General features: G+C 56.1%; 1 protein-coding gene across 3 annotated transcripts in view; it reads right to left on the bottom strand.

Moving 5' to 3' along the window:
• The window catches only part of PRKCZ (protein kinase C zeta), a 97,788-nt gene that overhangs the window by 70,080 nt on the left and 9,786 nt on the right, over positions 1 to 17,922 (bottom strand). The window contains exon 1 of one of the 3 annotated variants that reach the window (XM_067717746.1): positions 5,627 to 5,963. The exons of the other annotated variants lie outside the window; for them this stretch is intronic. Within the exon in view, the coding sequence (XP_067573847.1) occupies positions 5,627 to 5,636 (10 nt within the window). The 5' untranslated portion in view covers positions 5,637 to 5,963. Of the gene's footprint in view, positions 1 to 5,626; positions 5,964 to 17,922 lie in introns of those variants that run through there. 3 annotated transcript variants of the gene reach the window in all.

The following is a 17,922-nucleotide window of genomic DNA, read 5'->3' as shown; positions in this document are numbered from 1 at the left end:
GCCTGTTCTAAAACATAACGTCTATCAACTCACACGCACAGACCACTGCTGGGAAGCGCCCGCGACGCGCCAGCCCTGCCGCCTCCCGCTGCCCCTCGCCGGGGGGCCACACCACCCCACACCGCCGTCAGCCCCGCATCCTCCGTCCCACGGTCACTCGGGCCCTCGGACAGGCTGACTCCAGATGCCCACGCTCGCCCACACCCACCCGCGAAGGCCTGTCCCAGCGCTGGTTCTCCTGCATAATTTAGCCTCGGGAAAGAGCCACCTACGTGGTATCCAGGTAAAAACAGCAGCAGGAACCAACCATTTTCCTACTTCCCTCCCAAGACCACGGTCGAAGGAAGGAAAGCACCGATAAACCCGTCACAGCAGAGGAGCGGGGGGGGGAAGAGGGGCACCGCGTGGCACCCTGGGAGATGGGCGGCCGACCGGGGGCCACAGGAGACGGGGCAGGGCGGGGCCCCCCAAGGCCTCAACTCAGAGGCTCCTGGTCTCTGAGGAGGAGACCCCTGGCCTCACCCTGGAGGCGGGCAGAATGAGGGCCCAGCCTGGGGGGGATGACGGCAGCCTGGTCACCCAGCTTGAGACCCCCGGCGTCCCGGGAGCAGCCCAGCCAGGACACTGCACCAGTCATCCCCATGGGCAGATGAGCACGGGTCATGGGGGCCGGGGGAAACCTCCTAGCAATACAAGCCAAGAAGCAGCAGCTGGGTGGACACGCAGTGGGAAGGGCAGAAGAACGCGTGGAGAAGGAAGACACCAGCTCCTCCTGCACCTGCCCTACTCTGCTTGGACCTCATTCACGCACCTGATTCTCAAAGTGGCGGGGACTCTCACCCACAGTCACGCTCCATTTACGAGGGTCTGAGCAGGGGCCTGGACTTGGGCCCAGCCTGCGGGGGATGGACCCCAGCTCCACCAGGCACAGCTGTGTGCTGTGGGAAAATGACCTGACCTCTCCGTGCCTTGGGTGGCATTCTCTCCACGGGACACAAACAATAATAGCAGGTACCCATAGGGCAGCACGAGGATTAAAGGATTCATGCCTGGGAAGCCTTAAAGCCAGAGAAGTGCTCAGTGACTCACGTAATCACTTCACATGATGCGGCCTCTTGCCACAATTATAACCTCAAAGAAACACTGATCTTCCAGCTCTGAAACAAGAGCAGGACAGTCTATTCTAGAAAGCAACCTTCAGAGAACAAAACAGAGCTCTTGGAAGTTAAAAAACAAGGACAAGACAACACACTTAGTAGATGGTTTGGACAAGAAAAATTAAAGATATCACCTAGAAAATAAAATAGAAGAAGTGGAAAATAGAAAATCAGAGAACCAGTCCAGGAGTTCCAACTAACCATCAGTGGGAAGAGAAGGTAACAGAACCGTCAAAAGTGAACCATCAAAGAAATAACTGAACAGGGCTTCCCTGGTGGCGCAGTGGTTGAGAGTCCGCCTGCCGATGCAGGGGACACGGGTTCGTGCCCCGGTCTGGGAAGATCCCACGTGCTGCGGAGCGGCTGGGCCCGTGAGCCACGGCCGCTGAGCCTGCACATCCGGGGCCTGTGCTCTGCAACGGGGGAGGCCACAACAGTGAGAGGCCCACGTACCGCCAAAAAAAAAAAAGAAAGAAATAACTGAACAGAACCTTCCCATCAGGAATGCCTTGAGTTTCCACGTTGAAAGTTCCAGCACAAGAGACAAAAAGGCCCACATCCAGGCACATCATCGTGAAACCTGAGAATACAGAAGACAAAAGATCCTAGAAACTTTCAGCAGAAAACAAAAACAAAACAAAAACACACACAACAATCAAAATGGCCTCTGACTTTGCCATCAGACCAGAAACTAGTGGACCACAGTCGGTTCCTCCAAGGTGCTGAGGGGGGCGATTCTAACAGTCTTCCATACCCAGCTAAACTATCACCCATGTTCCACTCAAGTAAAAGCACTTCCACTCCAGGTCTCTAAAGCCTTACCTCCCACCCCCAACCCCGGGGCCCCTCTTTCAGAACATCTCTGGAGGACGTCTTAACCAGAGATGAAGCCAAGAAAGGGAACAGGGGAGCCAGGGATGGAGGCGGCGGGCAGAGCAGAGTGGCAGGAGATTGAGGGATGAAGGCAAAGGGAGGTCCTGGGCATGCTGTTCAGGGCCTGGGGGGCCCCGGGAGGGCTGTCCCTGCGCTGGGAAGATAATGGGCAAATATGAGGCAGGACTTCTAGAAAACTGCAAGGACGAAAATCAAGACAAGTAGTAACAGCAAGAAAAACTACAAGTTGTACAAGACAGGAAGTCTAACGCTGGTGGCTCATGACCACGAGATACAGTCAATGACAAAACAACCCTACTGGGGGTAGAGGGAGGGAGGGAGAGCTGAGCTGACGTGTCCAGAGGCAGAGCGGAACAAGTAACACCCCCAACGGAAAAGTGTGATCCGGAAATCTGGAAATACATGCCAAGGGTGGCAGAGGGGTGGCGACACCTGTTCTCTCCCTTTAAACCACATGGACTGTTCAACACCTTAAAATAGAAACATAAAACTCAAAATTAAATGCAAGTATGAAAACAATATACAACGCAAACTGTACACATGCGCATCTCCTGACCAGGACGGGATGCCCAGCTCCTCCACGTTTGACACAACCTTGTTCCATCCTCTCAACAAGCCCACATCACAGAAAAGGAAACAGGCGCAGGGCAGGGGGCCACGGGGCCACTTGACCAGGGCAGCCCTGGGGTGCTGACCCCAGCTCTCCCTCCCAGGCGCTCTTCGCCGCACCCACACACAGATGCTCCCCACTGCCACAAGTCAACTCTTCTTAAACTTCCCACAGAAGACACAGGCAAAAAAGCAGACTTTGAAAAGACCAGGGAGGGCTTCCCTGGTGGCACAGTGGTTAAGAATCCGCCTGCCAATGCAGGGCACACAGGTTCGAGCCCTGGTCCGGGAAGATCCCACATGCCGCGGAGCAACTAAGCCCATGCGCCCCAACTACGGAGCCTGCGCTCTACAGCCCGCGAGCCACAGCTACTGAGCCCGCATGCCTAGAGTCCGTGCTCCGCAACAAGAGAAGCCGCTGCAATGAGAAGCCCGCGCACCGCAACAAAGACCCAACTCAGCCAAAAACAAATAAATAAATAAACTTTAAAAAAAAAAAAAAAAGACCAGGGACTTCCCTGGTGGCGCAGTGGTTAAGAATCCGCCTGCCAATGCAGGGCACGTGGGTTCGAGCCCTGGTCCGGGAAGATCCCACATGCTGCGGAGCAACTGAGCCCGTGCACCACAACTACTGAGCCTGAGCTCTAGAGCCCACGAGCCACAACTACTGAGCCCACGCACCACAACTACTGAAGCCCACGCACCTAGAGGCCGCGTTCCGCAACAAGAGAAGCCACCACAATGAAAAGCCCCCACGCCCCCACGAAGAGTAGCCCCCACTCGCCGTAACTAGAGAGAGCCCATGTACAGCAATGAAGACTCAATGCAGCCATAAATAAATAAATAAATAAACTTGTTAATTAAAAAGAAAAGACCAGACACATGCAAACTAAACAATAAAATGCAAATTCAGGGTCCCCTCCACCCCACCCCACCCCAGCATCGCGTGTACAATCTCCTGTTCACCCAATAAATGATCATGGACTGAAATGAAGCTGAAACAGCCTCCACAGCTGTCAGACCACGGTTCGGCACCTTTGAAATAACTACCGAGAAAGGCTCGTTAGCTGTCAACTCGGCGTCCTTGCCTCTCCTGATCTGGAATCTCTCTTGGAGGAAACGGGGACCCACCGGCTCATGGTTCGGCTATCTGGGGGGGATCAGGATCCGGCTGGGCCTGGGTGGAGGCCTCAGAGACACGGAGGAGAAGCAGCCAGGCACCAACGAGGTGGCCTACTCTACATTTCAGGACGATCCTAAAATAAACCGCCACGTCCACACACACGGCGGGGACTTTGTGGCGCCACCTCCCGATCGGATGATGTCAGCCATGATTTCGTGACCAAAACAACTCAAACACTGGGTAACTGGTGCAGATGGCTGATTCTGGACAAAGCTTTTCCTGCCCCTCCCACAAAGCAACAAGCTCTTATGGACAGAGAGCCTGCTTGGTGCCCACCCCTGGGCTGGGAGCCGGGGACCCCACTAGAACATGAAACGCCCATCCGACCCTTGTGGAGCCGTAGCCCCAAGCCCCGCCTGCCCTGCAAAAGTGGAGGGAAAAGACGAGCAAAGGCCCAGCGGCAGCAGGGATCCACCAAGGGGGCGGCCAGCCCCGCCAGCCCCCAAACGCGCCTTTCCCAGAGAGTGAGGCAGGGAAACATGGAAAAGAATCGTTCTCTGTTCTGTGATGTAAACAGAGACACGACACCCGGAAAGAGGGCTGGTCCTCCGCGGGGCTGGGCGTTGCTGGGCCCTGGCTCTGGCGGGCAGCGCTTAGGGCATCCTCCGCCCGCCACGACAGCCCCATGACAGCCACAAGACAGCAGGAAACAACTGCTCCCCAGGCCTTCGGATGCTCAGTGGGGCCTGGAGCCTGAGCCAGGCACACTCTCCGACCAGAGCTCCGAGGAGGATGGGCCTCCAGGGGGCTGGACTGCATGGGATCCGCTCCGTCCTGGGGGGTAAACACAACCCCCCCCCCCACTGCTCAAATGTTAAAGGGAACAAGACGGGAACACGGGGAGCTTCTGAAGCAGGACGTCTCCGCAGGGACGACAGACGACCCTGACGGGGCCCCCAGGTCGGTGCCCAGGGACGGGGGGCGGAGGGTGACATCCACCCGGAGGGGCTCCCGGCCGCTCCGTGTGACCGACTGATAAATAGGCAGCCCTGGCAGTAAAGTCTGGAAGGTTACGGAGCTCACACTCCTTACGTAACTGTCAGCAGCTCTGAACTTTGTGAAGGCGGCCCGTCGTGGCTGACGCAGCAGAGACAGGAGAGTGGTGAAGCCACATGGATACAGGTGGGCCCCGCCACTGCCCCACCTGGCAGCATCAACACAGGATGGCTGTGGCTTTGGGGGCGTTCACTCCTCCCACCTGTCCCCCATTCACGGCTTTGACTAAACCCAGCCGAGACCCTGAGGCCTGGAAGTCACGTCCTGGGTCTTTGGGCAGCGTGTCTGCCCTGAGGGTCCCACCAGCCCTGCACGGGCAGCGTGTGATCGCGTGAAAGGAAAGAGGCCAAGACATCCTGAAGAAACTATGACACAGCTAATTTCTGCTCCTTGGCCGGTGCACGTGTGCGCCAACACCCGCTCCATCTCCCTTTCCCATGCACCCCTCCAATGCACCCTACGTTCTGATTCTAGGATCCAAAACAAATGAGTCACCCCCGCATCCCGGGCTGGCTGCAGGGTGGCCGGTACACAGTCCCTCTGCTCCTGGGGGAGGGGTGGCTCTGGCAGAACAGCCTCCCCGTCACCCCAGCACCGTCCACATGGGGGGGAACCCACCACCCAGCAGCCCACCCGCCCTGCTCCCCACCAGCCTTGGGTGGGCGGGGGCTGCCTGCTGGTGTTTTTGATTTTTACAAAAACACCTTCTGCAAAATGGACGTCAGAAAAGCACCCACATCCCCACCTCCCCGCGAGCTACGTGCAGCCCCGGAGCGTCCGAGTCTACCTCCAGTCATGTCAGAACAGGGACCCGGCCGCCGACCTCTCAGGCCCGGGCGGAGAAGCCAGACGCCGACACGACCTGCCTGCCCTCAACGCGGAGCCGGAGCCAGAGCCAGGACCGCCGGGGCTGCGGGAGCACAGCCGCTCTGCGCATGGGGCTCAGGGCTGGGAAACAGGTGCCGGCCGCGGGCAGCCTGGGCAGCCGGGGGCCCCGGGCGGCCCCATCGTGGCGCTGCCCACACGCAGGCGGCAGCAACGCGGAGCGGAGAGCAGGCAACACACATGCACGCTCACTCCAGACCCTTCGCCGCTAAGCCCCGGCAGCAAAACTCCCAGGGAGAGAGCAGGGCCCCCCGGCCAGGCTGCCACATGAAAACGAGGCTGCTCCCAGAGCCAACCAGCCGCGTGGCCGGGCCTCGGTCACATACCGTCCGATTTCAGGGGCAGGTTTCCTCCCCACCCACCCCCTCCCCCCGCGTCAGCCGCATCCCTCGCTGGGCACGCTCCCCTGGGGCTTGTTTTTCTAAAACCTGTCACCCCTCGGCGCTGTTCCCCCTGCGCACTCGGAGCTGCTGCGGCCACATCCCTGCCCGGGGCCGGTGGCACCAGCGCGCCTGTGTTTGGAGCATCTGTGCAGCAGGGAGGCTGCAGGCCGGGTGCCACACAGCCGAGACGCGGACCATCGCGGCTGCCCCGCCGGGAGATGCGCATCACTTACCGGGCTTTCTTCCACTGCCTCCTCGGCCGGATCCTTTATGCTCTACGGAGCAGTGGGCACGAAAGGAGGCATCCTCCTTCCCTGAATGTGCCGACGCTGCCCCCTGCTCCCCTTGGACCCGACAACAGGCAAGGGGGGCTCACACACCAGGGGAGATATTTAAAGGAAGGCTGGCCGGCCTGTCCCCCGCCTCTCACATCCCTGCCTCCTCATGTCTCCAGGCCCGGGTGGTACCCGGCTCCCCTGGGAAGCTGGAGCCGGCAGCTGAGGCACCAGCTAAAACACGGCCTGGATGTCGAGGAGCTGACGTCACAGGACCACAAGCATCTCTGCATTGAAATGGACCTGAAGGGAGCCCAGGGCAGCGGCTCGGCCTCCCGGAGCTGCTCAAACGCAGCGTCCATGGGGAACGGAGCCCGGCGGGGCCTGGGGCCACCACATCAGGCTTACCGGCCGGGATGCGGGGATGCCGCGGCCACCATGCGGGTGACCTCCGACCTGCATCGCTGAGGCCAAGAATGGGTCCAACGTGAATGCTCACGGGTCCCAAGGCCTGGGCACTGTGGCCTGGGGGGAGGGGAAGGAGAGAGGCCTGGCTCCGGTCAATGAGGCAGCGAACCCAGGTCAGGAGGTGTGTCTTGATGCTGCTGCTACTCGGGGGGGTGGGGGGCCAGCGGGAAGGGCAGAAATGGGGGAACCGAGCTCCCAAGGAGGCAAGTATCGGGGTGACCAGCCTGGAACCACACCTGCTCCAGGCTGAGGTGGGAGGTGGGCCCCCCACGCGGCCTGTGTCGTGCCGGCCGTGGCCAGAGTGGACCCCGGACCTCCGACACCTGCCCCAGGACCCACTACACCCGGCATCCGGCCTTGGCCGGCTTTAGGCTTCCCTCCAATTCCAAAATCACGAGGGGACTCAGCTCCCCTCCCTGGAGCCCCTAGGGCTTGTGCTCAGGCTGTGTGGCCAGGCTTCACGCTGGGGGCACGGAACATGCTGGAAACTTCTCTCCCCCACCCTCAGGCCTCCCTCCTTTGATCGATTCTAGGCAGGCAGCCGGCTCAGGAGTCTACGCTTACCTGTGTTCCCGACAGAGTCCGCGCCAAAGCTCTGGGTCTGGACTCCAGCTCCTTCCCTTGCTCCGGGCGGAAGTCACCGTGGAGCTTCTCTGACCCGCATCGAGTGACCGTGCGAGGGTGTTTGAAACTCAGTACAACTCCAGAAGCGCCAATGGAGTAGAAAGTCCCCAGAAGCTGTGAAAGTACCCATCGAGAACACCTCGCGGTAGCACAGCCCTGCTCCCCCGCTGCCGTACTGGGGCTGCTTCGACACCACACGGCAGCCGAGAGCCCAAGACAGAGGCTAAATGGCCCAAAGAGCCCCAAATATTTATCGTTTGGCTTTTACAGGAGAAGCTGGCATAACCCTAAGACTATAAAATCGCGGAACCATCACATCCACAGTGGGCTTCGATGGGAAACGCAGATTTATCCCGAGTCCAAGGGGAGAACCCGCAAAAGACGCGTTGGTGTCACCGCTGCCGCCCTTCAGCCATCTCTCCTCCAGTCATTCCAAACGCCCAGCTTTGCAGAACTCTAGAAAACCCAAGCTGAACCAGGAGGCTGCATTTCACCGGAAGTCCATTTTAGGTGGGAAAGTAGCTGTTCCGGGTTATTGCAGATAATTTGAGACAAAGCTGAACGGAACTGGATTTTTTTCCTTTTTCTTTTTTTTTTGGTCATTCTGCAGGGCTTGCTGGATCCTAGTTCCCCGATCAGGGATCAAATCCGGGCCCCGGCAGTGAAAGCGCAGAGTCCTAACCACTGGACCGCCACAGAATTTCCTGAAACTGGATTGTTAATAAAACAGTACACACACCTATAAACACCAGGAAATAGCAGGCGTCCGTCCTCCTGGAAGGATTCGGTGGTAACCGGTCCACCCACACCTGCTCGACCGCCTGGCCCACCCCCAGCCCCCCACCCACGCTGGGCCTCGTTCTCGTCCTCTCACTCTGAGGACGCTGGGTGGCCGTGAGCGCACGACGGGGGCAACTTCCTCGCCCTTGATCCACCAGCGGGGGCAGGGGAGGCGGCGAGCTGGGTACTCGGCCTGTTCCCGGAGCCCTTCTAGCTCTGCTAGTGCCCACACAGCACCCAAGGGGGCGGTCACTCCAGACCCCTTTCACAGCAGGGGAAACCAAGGCACAGGAAGCTGCCTCACCTGCCCGGAGCCGGGGTTTGGACCCGGCAGCATGGCGGCACCGCCCTCTGGGCTCTCACAAACACGCGCGTTCAGGAGCCGCCGCCATCGCACGGAGCGACCCCTGGTTTCCCTGGTGGGTCGTGGCCGCGGGAGACGTGCCCCAGCCAAGGCCCCTCCAGGACCAGCTCTGCTTCTGGGTGGTCGCCCAGCGTGTGTCCGGGAGGCACGCGAAGCTTCAGAGCCAGAGAACAGGCGGGACAGCAGCTCTGGGCACAGCGGGTGGGAGCGTGAACGAGAGAGGCGGGTGGGCAGGGGGCCCAGCCTGAGCCCCCTCCTCTCCCACAGCCACTGGCGGGGATGCCCCTTCCCCCGCAACCCACCGTGGCCCCTGCAGCCCATGGCTGTCCCCACCAGCCCCAACCCGGCCCCACTCCGTGGTCACCACTCCTCTGGGCTTCCGGACGTACATGCCCAGGTGAGAGCCCAGGTGAGTCTCCCTTCCGCTCACTCTCCCATAGGCTGACTCGCGTGTATCCAGGTACTTGCCTTTAACACCTCAGGCTGTGAGAGCTTTCTGGCCCCAGGATAGGAGAGGAAATGGCTTGGGGCCCAGCTGCAGGGAGAGCAGGGCCAGGCTGCCACCCCCACGCCGCTGCCACTGATTGGGAGTAAGAGGGCGTCGGAAGCCCCCAAAGGCCTGGGGCTCCTGACAGGTGAGGAAGCCTGGCCCAGCCCACAGGGGCTGGCAGGGGGCACAGCTGCAGACAAAGCCAGCCGTCATCCTCCTAGCCGGACTCCACCTCCAGACCTGAAGGGTCCTGGCCCAGATACAATCTCCCCGACCCTGGGGGTCCTGCCCTGGGTGCCAGGCTCGGCCCCAGAGCCACACAAGGGCCACCCAGGTGACAAGCAGGGTCCTCTGCAGCACTGCCTGCCCCCCTGAATGTGGGACGCCTCTCCCTGGGAGCAGGCTGGAGCGGGGTTCCTACACCAGCCAGCCCATCCAACAGTCCAGGGACACCTCTGTCACTTGAGCGTGTGGACAGGCCGGGACCCATGACACGAAGCACACAGCCTGCCAGCGCCAGGTTCCCAGGACCGCGCAGGACACTGGCGGCTTTTAAGACGGGATCCAGCACCAAACCCCCAGATTTGCATTTTCTCCGAGGCCTTTAAGGACTGAGAAGCCCGGCTGAGTCCAGACCCGCCAGCCCTGCCCCGGCCGGCTCCTGGTGTTGACGCTGCAGCCCTCCTTCCCACACCCCTTCCCGGGGGTCACTCGAGCACCCGCAGTGTCCACGGCTAACTCCGTGTGACAGGGCCTCCAACGAGACTCCTCCTCCAGGAAGCCCTCCTGGGGCCAACTTCACCACCCACAGGGACACTCCCGAGTGACCGAGAGGGCTTCGTTTATTGCATTTATTCCGCCCTGTAAGTGCCCCCAACCGCCCTTTAGAACACTCTGAATAGCCACTCGCTCCACGGAGGCCTCGGCGCTTTACAAACAGTGTCGGGTTCACAGCCCCACTGCCCCGTTTTACAGGGAAGGAAAGGCAGTAGCTACCGGGTTCGTCATCTGCTCCACTGGCAGAGCTGCGGCTGCTGCCTGGACACCTGCCTGATTCCCAGCCAGGCACACACAGTCACTACCCAACATTCCCAGTGAGGCCGCCCTGCTGGGGGCTCGCTGCAGCTGACAGTCACCCCCAGCCCCCAGGCTGGAGTCGGGTCCCTGGGAAGAGCCCCTGTGGAGGAGGGGCCGGCAGGAGTGGCCGACAGGGGTCCGGTCACACTGAGGGGAGTGCGGCCAGATGTTAAGGACAGCGGCCGTCAGAGGGGGCCGACGGGGCAGTGGGCAACAGGACCCCACTGCCCTCGGGAGGGCTGAAGGTCTCGACCATGCTCAGCCCCTGCCGGGCCTGCTCCCTGCGGGAAGACCCGCGGACGTGCCACCCAGACCCGCAATCTGTGCGCGAGCAGCCGGCCCAGGCGATGCCCCTGACCGCCAGCCTGGCCGCAGCACAAGCTTCAGCCCCCAGGTCCCCGTCCCCACACCTCTGCGTGGGGCCTGGTGTGAACCCGCCTTCCACCATCCGATCCAGGGTCCCACCCCTCAGAGCTCCGCACGGGACCCCGACCCGAACACTGCGAGGGCCCTGGGCTCCCTGCAAACCTGCACAGCGTCTGTCGCAAAGCTCCATGCCAGAGGCCCGCAGGGACCCTGTGCGCAGGGCACCTCCCGGGGGCAGACCACACCCACAGGGTGCGGGGGGATCGGACCTGAGTGTAGTCGATTGTAGGGGGCTGGGTGCTGGCCCGAGACATGTCCACACCTAGACCCTGGAATCTGCAGATGGGACCTTACCCGGAAAAGGGTCTTCACAGATGTGACGAAGTAAGGGGCTCGAGAGTGGCCCTATATCCAATGACATGTCCTTGTAAGAAGAGGAGGAAAGACAGGCGGACACAGAGGGGAGGTGCCCATGAAGCCAGAGGGAGGAGTGTGCGGCCAGAAGACCCAGACCTTTCTCCCCCGGAGCTCCCACTGCAGACTCCGTCTCCAGCTGTTCTGAGCTCGGGGTACCAGGTCGCGCAGCCCCAGGACCTAACACGCCCAGCAGCACCGCACACCCCCAAGTCCCCGTTGCCCTGCGCCAGGCCTCTCCCTCCCGTCGGGCCTCGTGGCTGCAAGGACAAGTGGCCCAGCAGAGCCTAGAACAGGCCACCCAGTGGGCACTCAGGGACCCTGCCCGGAAGGGGCCCGGCCGCCTGCTGGCCCTGCGCCCTCCCTTCCTGATGGGGGTGGGACGGCAAAGGGGAGGCGAGGAGGGTCCCTGACGGGATCCCCGCAGCGCCCGGGTGCGACCCTGATGCTCACTGCGGCAATCCCGGCGGGGACCGGCCTGCCGTCTGTCACCGTGACTGTATGCTCTGAAGGAGCCGCGACCCAGGCCCGTGTGCGGCGCATTCTCCACATCCCCGCCGCCCCCAGGTACGACATCTGCTGCATCTCACAGGCTCCCCGAGTCCCGCTGCCCGAGGGGCAGAGCAGAGACCTGGGTTTGCTGCATCTCGGGCCCGAGAGCTTTGGCCACTCACATCTGAGACGGGAGACGCGTCCAGCCAGACACCCAGGCCAACACCACCGGGGACACAGCTGTACGTTCTAGACGAATCAAAGACCAGAATGCAAGAAACTAAATATTTCTTCCATTTGGGGGAGCCAGAAAGGAAAATGTGAAACAGGTTGAAACGCACAAAAATCCAACATGAACACTTCCGTGTGAGCAGAGGAGGACCCCCAGCGGGATGGATGACGCACAGAGGGCACCGTGAGGTCACAGAGCCCCTCTGTGCTGCCACCACCCCGCGCTTGGCCCTGGGCTGCCCGGCGCCCTTGCCAGAGCCAGCAGGTGGCCCTCCCTCAGGCCCCAGTGCTGCCACGTCATTCCTGGACTCCAATAAACCACCCAGAGCCACCACCTGCAGGTCCCACCTCCCCCGGGGAGGTCACCAGCCAGCCCAGCTCTCCCCACACACAGCGCCCTGGAACACCCTGGAAAGGTGCTTCCGCTTGGTGGGAGGGAGCCTCCCGGTCTCCCAGCTGCCATCAGGACCCTGCTGCTGACAGCAGGGAGCACATCCTCCCAGCTGAGCCGACGGCACATTCACCCCCATCGCCTGCGCCTCACGGGCAATGCAGGGCAACCAAGCCCTGCTTGCGCAGGACACGGAACCGACAGAAGCCAGAACCCTTTAAGGTGGGGCGTCTCCCGGGCCCTGCTGACAGTTTATTCTGATGATGCTTCAACATACACAGACTTGAAAACTTCTCTGTGCTGTGGCCAGAACAAAATGACCAATTCAGTATCTTCAAAACCTATAACCTGTGCATGAATGTCCACGATAGCCATGATGCAGAAACAACCCAATGTCCAACAACAGGTGAATGGATACATAAGGTGTGACGAAACACCCAAGGGGGGACGTCCCTGGTGCCGCAGCGGTTAAAACTCTGCCCTCCCAACCATCAGGCCCCACAGTAAGTCTCGATCGATTTTAAAGGACAGATATCATACAAAATATCTTCTGCGACCACAGCAGGATCAAGTTAGAAATTAACAAGAGGAGGAAAACTGGAAAATTCACAAATGTGTGGAAATTCAACAACACACTCTTAAACAGTGTATCAAAGAAGAAATCACAATGTAAATTAGAAAATACTTAAAGACAAACAAAGACCAACATACCAAGACCTAAGGGATGTAGAGAAAGCGAAGCTAAGGGAGAAATTTACAGCTATAAATGCTTCCCTTAAAAAGGAAGAAAGATCTCGGGGCTTCCCTGGTGGTGCAGTGGTTAAGAATCTGCCTGCCAACGCAGGGGACACGGATTCTGGCTCTTGTCTGGGAAGATCCCACATGCCACGGAGCAACTAAGCCCATGTGCCACAACTACTGAGCCTGTGCTCCAGAGCCCGTGAGCCACAACTACTGAGCCCACGTGTCTCAACTACTGAGCCCACGTGTCTCAACTACTGAAGCCCGCGCACCTAGAGCCTGTGCTCCGCAACAAGAGAAGCCACCGCCATGAGAAGCACGTGCGCCACAACGAAGAGTAGCCCCCGCTCAACACAACTAGAGAAAGCCCGCGTTCAACAAGAAAGACCCAACGCAGCCAAAAATAAATAAATAAAATAAATTTTTTTTAAAAAAGAAAGATCTCAAATCAACAGCCTAACTATACGACTTAAGAAACTAGAAAAACAAATAAAACCCAAAGCTAGCAGAAGGAAATAATAAAGATTAAAGTAGAGATAAAACAGAGAATAGAAAAACAATAGAGAAAAATCAGGGAAACCATTTTTGTTGAAAAGATCAACAAAACTGACAAACTTTTAGCTATAGATGGACTAAGGAAAAAGGAAAGGCTCAAGTTACTAAAATCAGACATGGGAGTGGGAGCATTACCACTGATTTCACAGAAGTCAGTAAGAGACTACTATAAACCACTGTACACCAACAAACTGGATAACCTAGACGAAACGCACAAATTCCTAGAAACACAGAATCTACCAAGACTAAGTCACTAAGAAACAGACAATCTGAATAGACCTATAACTAGTAAGGACAGTGAATCAGTAATAAAAAAAAAAAGCTCCCCGACAAAGAACAGTCCTGGACCCGACAGCTTCACTGGTGAATTCTACCAAATATTTAAAGAAGAACTAACACCAATCCTTCCCCAACTTTTCCAAAAAACTGAAGAGGGAACATTTCCTAACTCGTTCTAGGAGGTCAACTTACCCTAACGCCAAAGCAAGGCAAAGAGACTACAAGAAGAGAAGACGAAGGACCAACGTCCCCTAAGAATACTGACACAAAACTCCTCAACGAAATACTAGCAAACCAAATTCAGCAGCATATTAAAAGGCTTATGCACCATGACCAAGTGGGAGTTATTCTTGGAATAAAAAGATGAACAATCAATCAATGTGAACCACATTAACAGAACAAAAGAAAGACATGCGGTCATATCAGTGGATGCAGAAAAGGCATCTGACAAAGTAGAAAATCCTTTACCATAAATATATTCAACAAACTAGGAACAGGAGATACCTGGCATGTTTTTTCCCATACTACCAAGCTATGAACTCAATTCTGACACCATCTCCCTGCAGGTAGCGTCAGACCCCACAGGGTAAGGGCTCAGTCCTACAAGACTGCCCACCACCCCACTTCAATGCCAGTTGCCAGTCCAGGTTGACACCTGCTTCTGACCCACGGCTATAGACGAGGCTCACAACCCCCTCCTCAATTCAATCAATTTGCTACAGCAGCTCACAGAACTCAGAGAAACATTTAACTTCCCAGATTAATTCAGGAACAGCCAGAAGGATGCACAGGGCGAGGCACGGGGAAGGGGTGCGGAGCTTCCGCGCTCTCCAGGAGCCGCTCCCCCAAATCTGATCTGAGAGCTCTCTGAACCCCATCCTTTCGGGGTTTTATGGAGGCTTCATTGCATAGGCACAGTTGATTAAATCACTGGCAGTTGTTGGACATTAGTTCAACTTCCTGCCCCTCACCCCTCCCTTAAGGTCAGGGGGTGGGACTGAAAGTTCCAAGCCCCTAATCTCTTTGTCTTTCCAGTGACCAGCCCCATCCTGAGGCTATCAGGGCCCCCACCCTAAATCACGTCCTAATGAATGACAAGACACTCCTATCACTCAGGAAATTCCTAGGGTTTTAGGAGCTCCTTGCCGTAAACTAGGGACAAGGACCAAGTACATTTCTCATACCCTAGAAGCCAGGAAACCACCTCAGTACAAGAAAAGCCATATAGGAAAAACCCACGGCAAACATCACACTCAACGGTGAAAGACTGAAAGCTTTTCTTTCAAGATCAAGAACAGACGAGGATGCCCACTATCACCATTTCTATTCAACAGAGTACTAGAGGTTCTAACCAGAGCAATTAGGCAAGAAAAAGAAATGAAAAGCATATAAACTGAAAAGGAATAAATAAATTATCTCTGTTCACAGATGACATAGAAAACTGATTCCACAGAAACGATGTGAGAACAAAGTCAGCAAAATAGCAGGATAGCAAGTCAACACGTAAAACTCAGTTGCATTTCTATATCCTCACAGTGAGCAACCCAAAAAGGAAATTACAAACACAGTTCCAGTTACATTAGCATCAAGAATAAAATACTTAAGCATATATCTAACAAGGAAGTGATAGATTTGTATGCTGAAAACTATAAAACAGTGCTGAAAGAAATTAAACAAGACATAAATCAGTAGAATGACATCTCGTGTCTATGGATTAGGAGAGTTAATATCGTTAAGATATCAATACTACCCAAAGTGATCTGAAGAGTCAATGCAATCACTACCAAAATCCCAATGATGTTTTTGGCAGAAAAACATCCCAAAATTCTTATGGAATCTCAAGGGACCCAGAAGAGCCAAAACAATCTTGAAAAAGAACAAAGCTGGAGGACTCACACTCCCTGATTTCAAAACACACTGCAAAGCTACAGTAATCAAAACTGTGGTACTGGCATAAAGACAGACATATAGACCAATGGGATAGAAGAGAGAGCCCTCACACATACGGTCAAATGATTTCCAGCAAGGGTGCCAAGACCATTCAATGGGGAAACGACAGTCTTTTCAACAAATGGTGTTGGGAAAACTGGATATTCACATGCAAAAGAACAGAGTTGGACCCTCATCTAACATCATATGCAAAAGTTAACTCAAAATGCAGCAAAGACCCTAAACGTAAGATCTGAAACTATACAACTCTTAGGAGAGAACAAAGGACAAAAGCTTCCCAACGCGGGATCTGGCAATGACCTCTTGGACATGACACCAAGGCACAGGCAACAAAAGCATACACAGACGAACTGCACTTCATGAAAATTTTATCATTTTGTGCATCAAAAGACACAATAAACAAAGTTAAACAAACAAAAAAAACCTCACAGAATGGGGGAAAATGTTTGCAAATCATATATCTGATATGGGGTTAATATCAGGATATGTAGAGAATTCCTAAAACTCAACAGCAACAAAACAAACAACCCAATTCAAAATGGGCAAAGAACTTGAGTAGACATTTCTCCGAAGAAGACATACACGCGGCCAACAAGCACATGAAGAGGCTCAACCATCACTAATCATCAGGGAAACGAAAATCAAAACCACAGTGAGATGTCACCTCACACCCACCAGGATGGCTACTATCAAAAAACCAGAAAACAACAAGCATTGGTGAAAATATGGGGAAATTAGAACCACTGTGCACTGCTGGCGGGAATGTAAAATGGTGCAGCCACTGCACCACGGCAGTTGCTCAAAAAATTAAAACTAGAGCTACCCTATGACCCAGCAATTCCATGACTGCATGTATACCCAAAAGAACTGAAAGTAGGGTCTCAGAGATATTTCTACATCCATGTTCATAGCAGCATTATTCAGAGTGGCTAAAACACAGAAGCGACCCCATGTCAGATGGATAAACAAAACGTAGTCCATGCATACAATGGAATATTATTCAAACTTAGAGAGGAAACTCTGACACCTGCTCAACGTGGATGGACCCTGAGAACACGATGTCGAGTGAAATAAACCAGACATAAAAGGACAAATTCTGTGTGATCCCGCTTCTGTGACGTCCCTGGAGGAGTCACACTCACAGAGACAGAAAGTAGGAGGGTGGGGCCCGGGGCTGGGGGAGGGGTGGGCAGTGAGTGTCTAATGGGGGCAGAGTGTCGGTTTGGGAAGATGAGAAAGTTCTGGAGACGGATGGGGATGATGGCTGCATAACAACATGAATTCAGGTTATATCAATGAACTACACACTTAAAAATGGTTAAGATGATAAATTTATATTATGTGTATTTCACCGTGATAAAAAAAATTGGGGGAAAAAAAAAGGACTGAAGTTCTGATACACGTTACAACATGGATGAAGTTCAAAAACATCACGTTAAGAAGCCAGTTACAAAAGACCACATAATATCTATTCCATTTACATGAAATGTCTACACCAGGTACCTCCGTAGAGATGGAGCAGTTTGGTGGCTGTCAGGCGCTGAGCGGAGGAGCTGTGACTGCTCGTGGGCACGAGGTTTTCTTCCTGAACGTGTTTCAGAAACGGCAGAGGTGGTGAACCTACTAAATGCCACTGAATTGTTCAGTTTAAAGTGGTTAAAATAGCACATTTTATATTAGGTGTACTTTACACCATTTTTTAAAAACCCTATAGAACCGATTAAATTCAGGCTGACAACCTGCACAGAAGGTGCTGGAAGGCGCTTTGCTGCCACGAACACAGGCCCGGCCGGACATGCCCAGCATGACCTTGAGGCTGCATCTCTGCCGCGTGTCCCTGTCTGGCAACCGCCCGTCAGACCCGCCAGCATCTGCACGCGGTCCTGACCCGGGTCAAGGGTGCCATTTGTCCCACCAGCCTGACCCTTCTCACTCGCCCGGCCTCAGTGAACACCAACGCCCACGCAGGTGCCAGGATCACGCCTGCACCCAGACCATCGGGGGACCAGCGCAGGGCGGTCCTAACTGCCCAAGGTCAGCGTCACGACCGAGCTGGACAAGCAGAGCCAGGGAGAGGACGCCACCCCCACCCTCCGTCCACCCCATCCTCCACCTGCGCGGAGAGGCTGCTGGAATGTTCCAACAAAAGCGAGTGGCCCGGAGCTCGGAGCCGCCCCTGGTGAGCATCTCAAGGACCTGCTCACGAGTGGGGATGGCCCCACATTCTCCGCATTCCCCCGCGGTGATGCAGCCCCTGCCCACACGTCAGCCCACGTCCCTCTCCGGCAGAGACCCTGTGACTCCCACGACCCCAGGAG

The sequence above is a fragment of the Pseudorca crassidens genome, chromosome 2 (assembly GCF_039906515.1).
Source record: "Pseudorca crassidens isolate mPseCra1 chromosome 2, mPseCra1.hap1, whole genome shotgun sequence".
In the NCBI taxonomy this organism is placed as follows: Eukaryota; Metazoa; Chordata; class Mammalia; order Artiodactyla; family Delphinidae; genus Pseudorca; species Pseudorca crassidens.
Note: the sequence above shows the minus strand (reverse complement) of the source record. Positions and strands in the feature narration are given on the sequence as shown.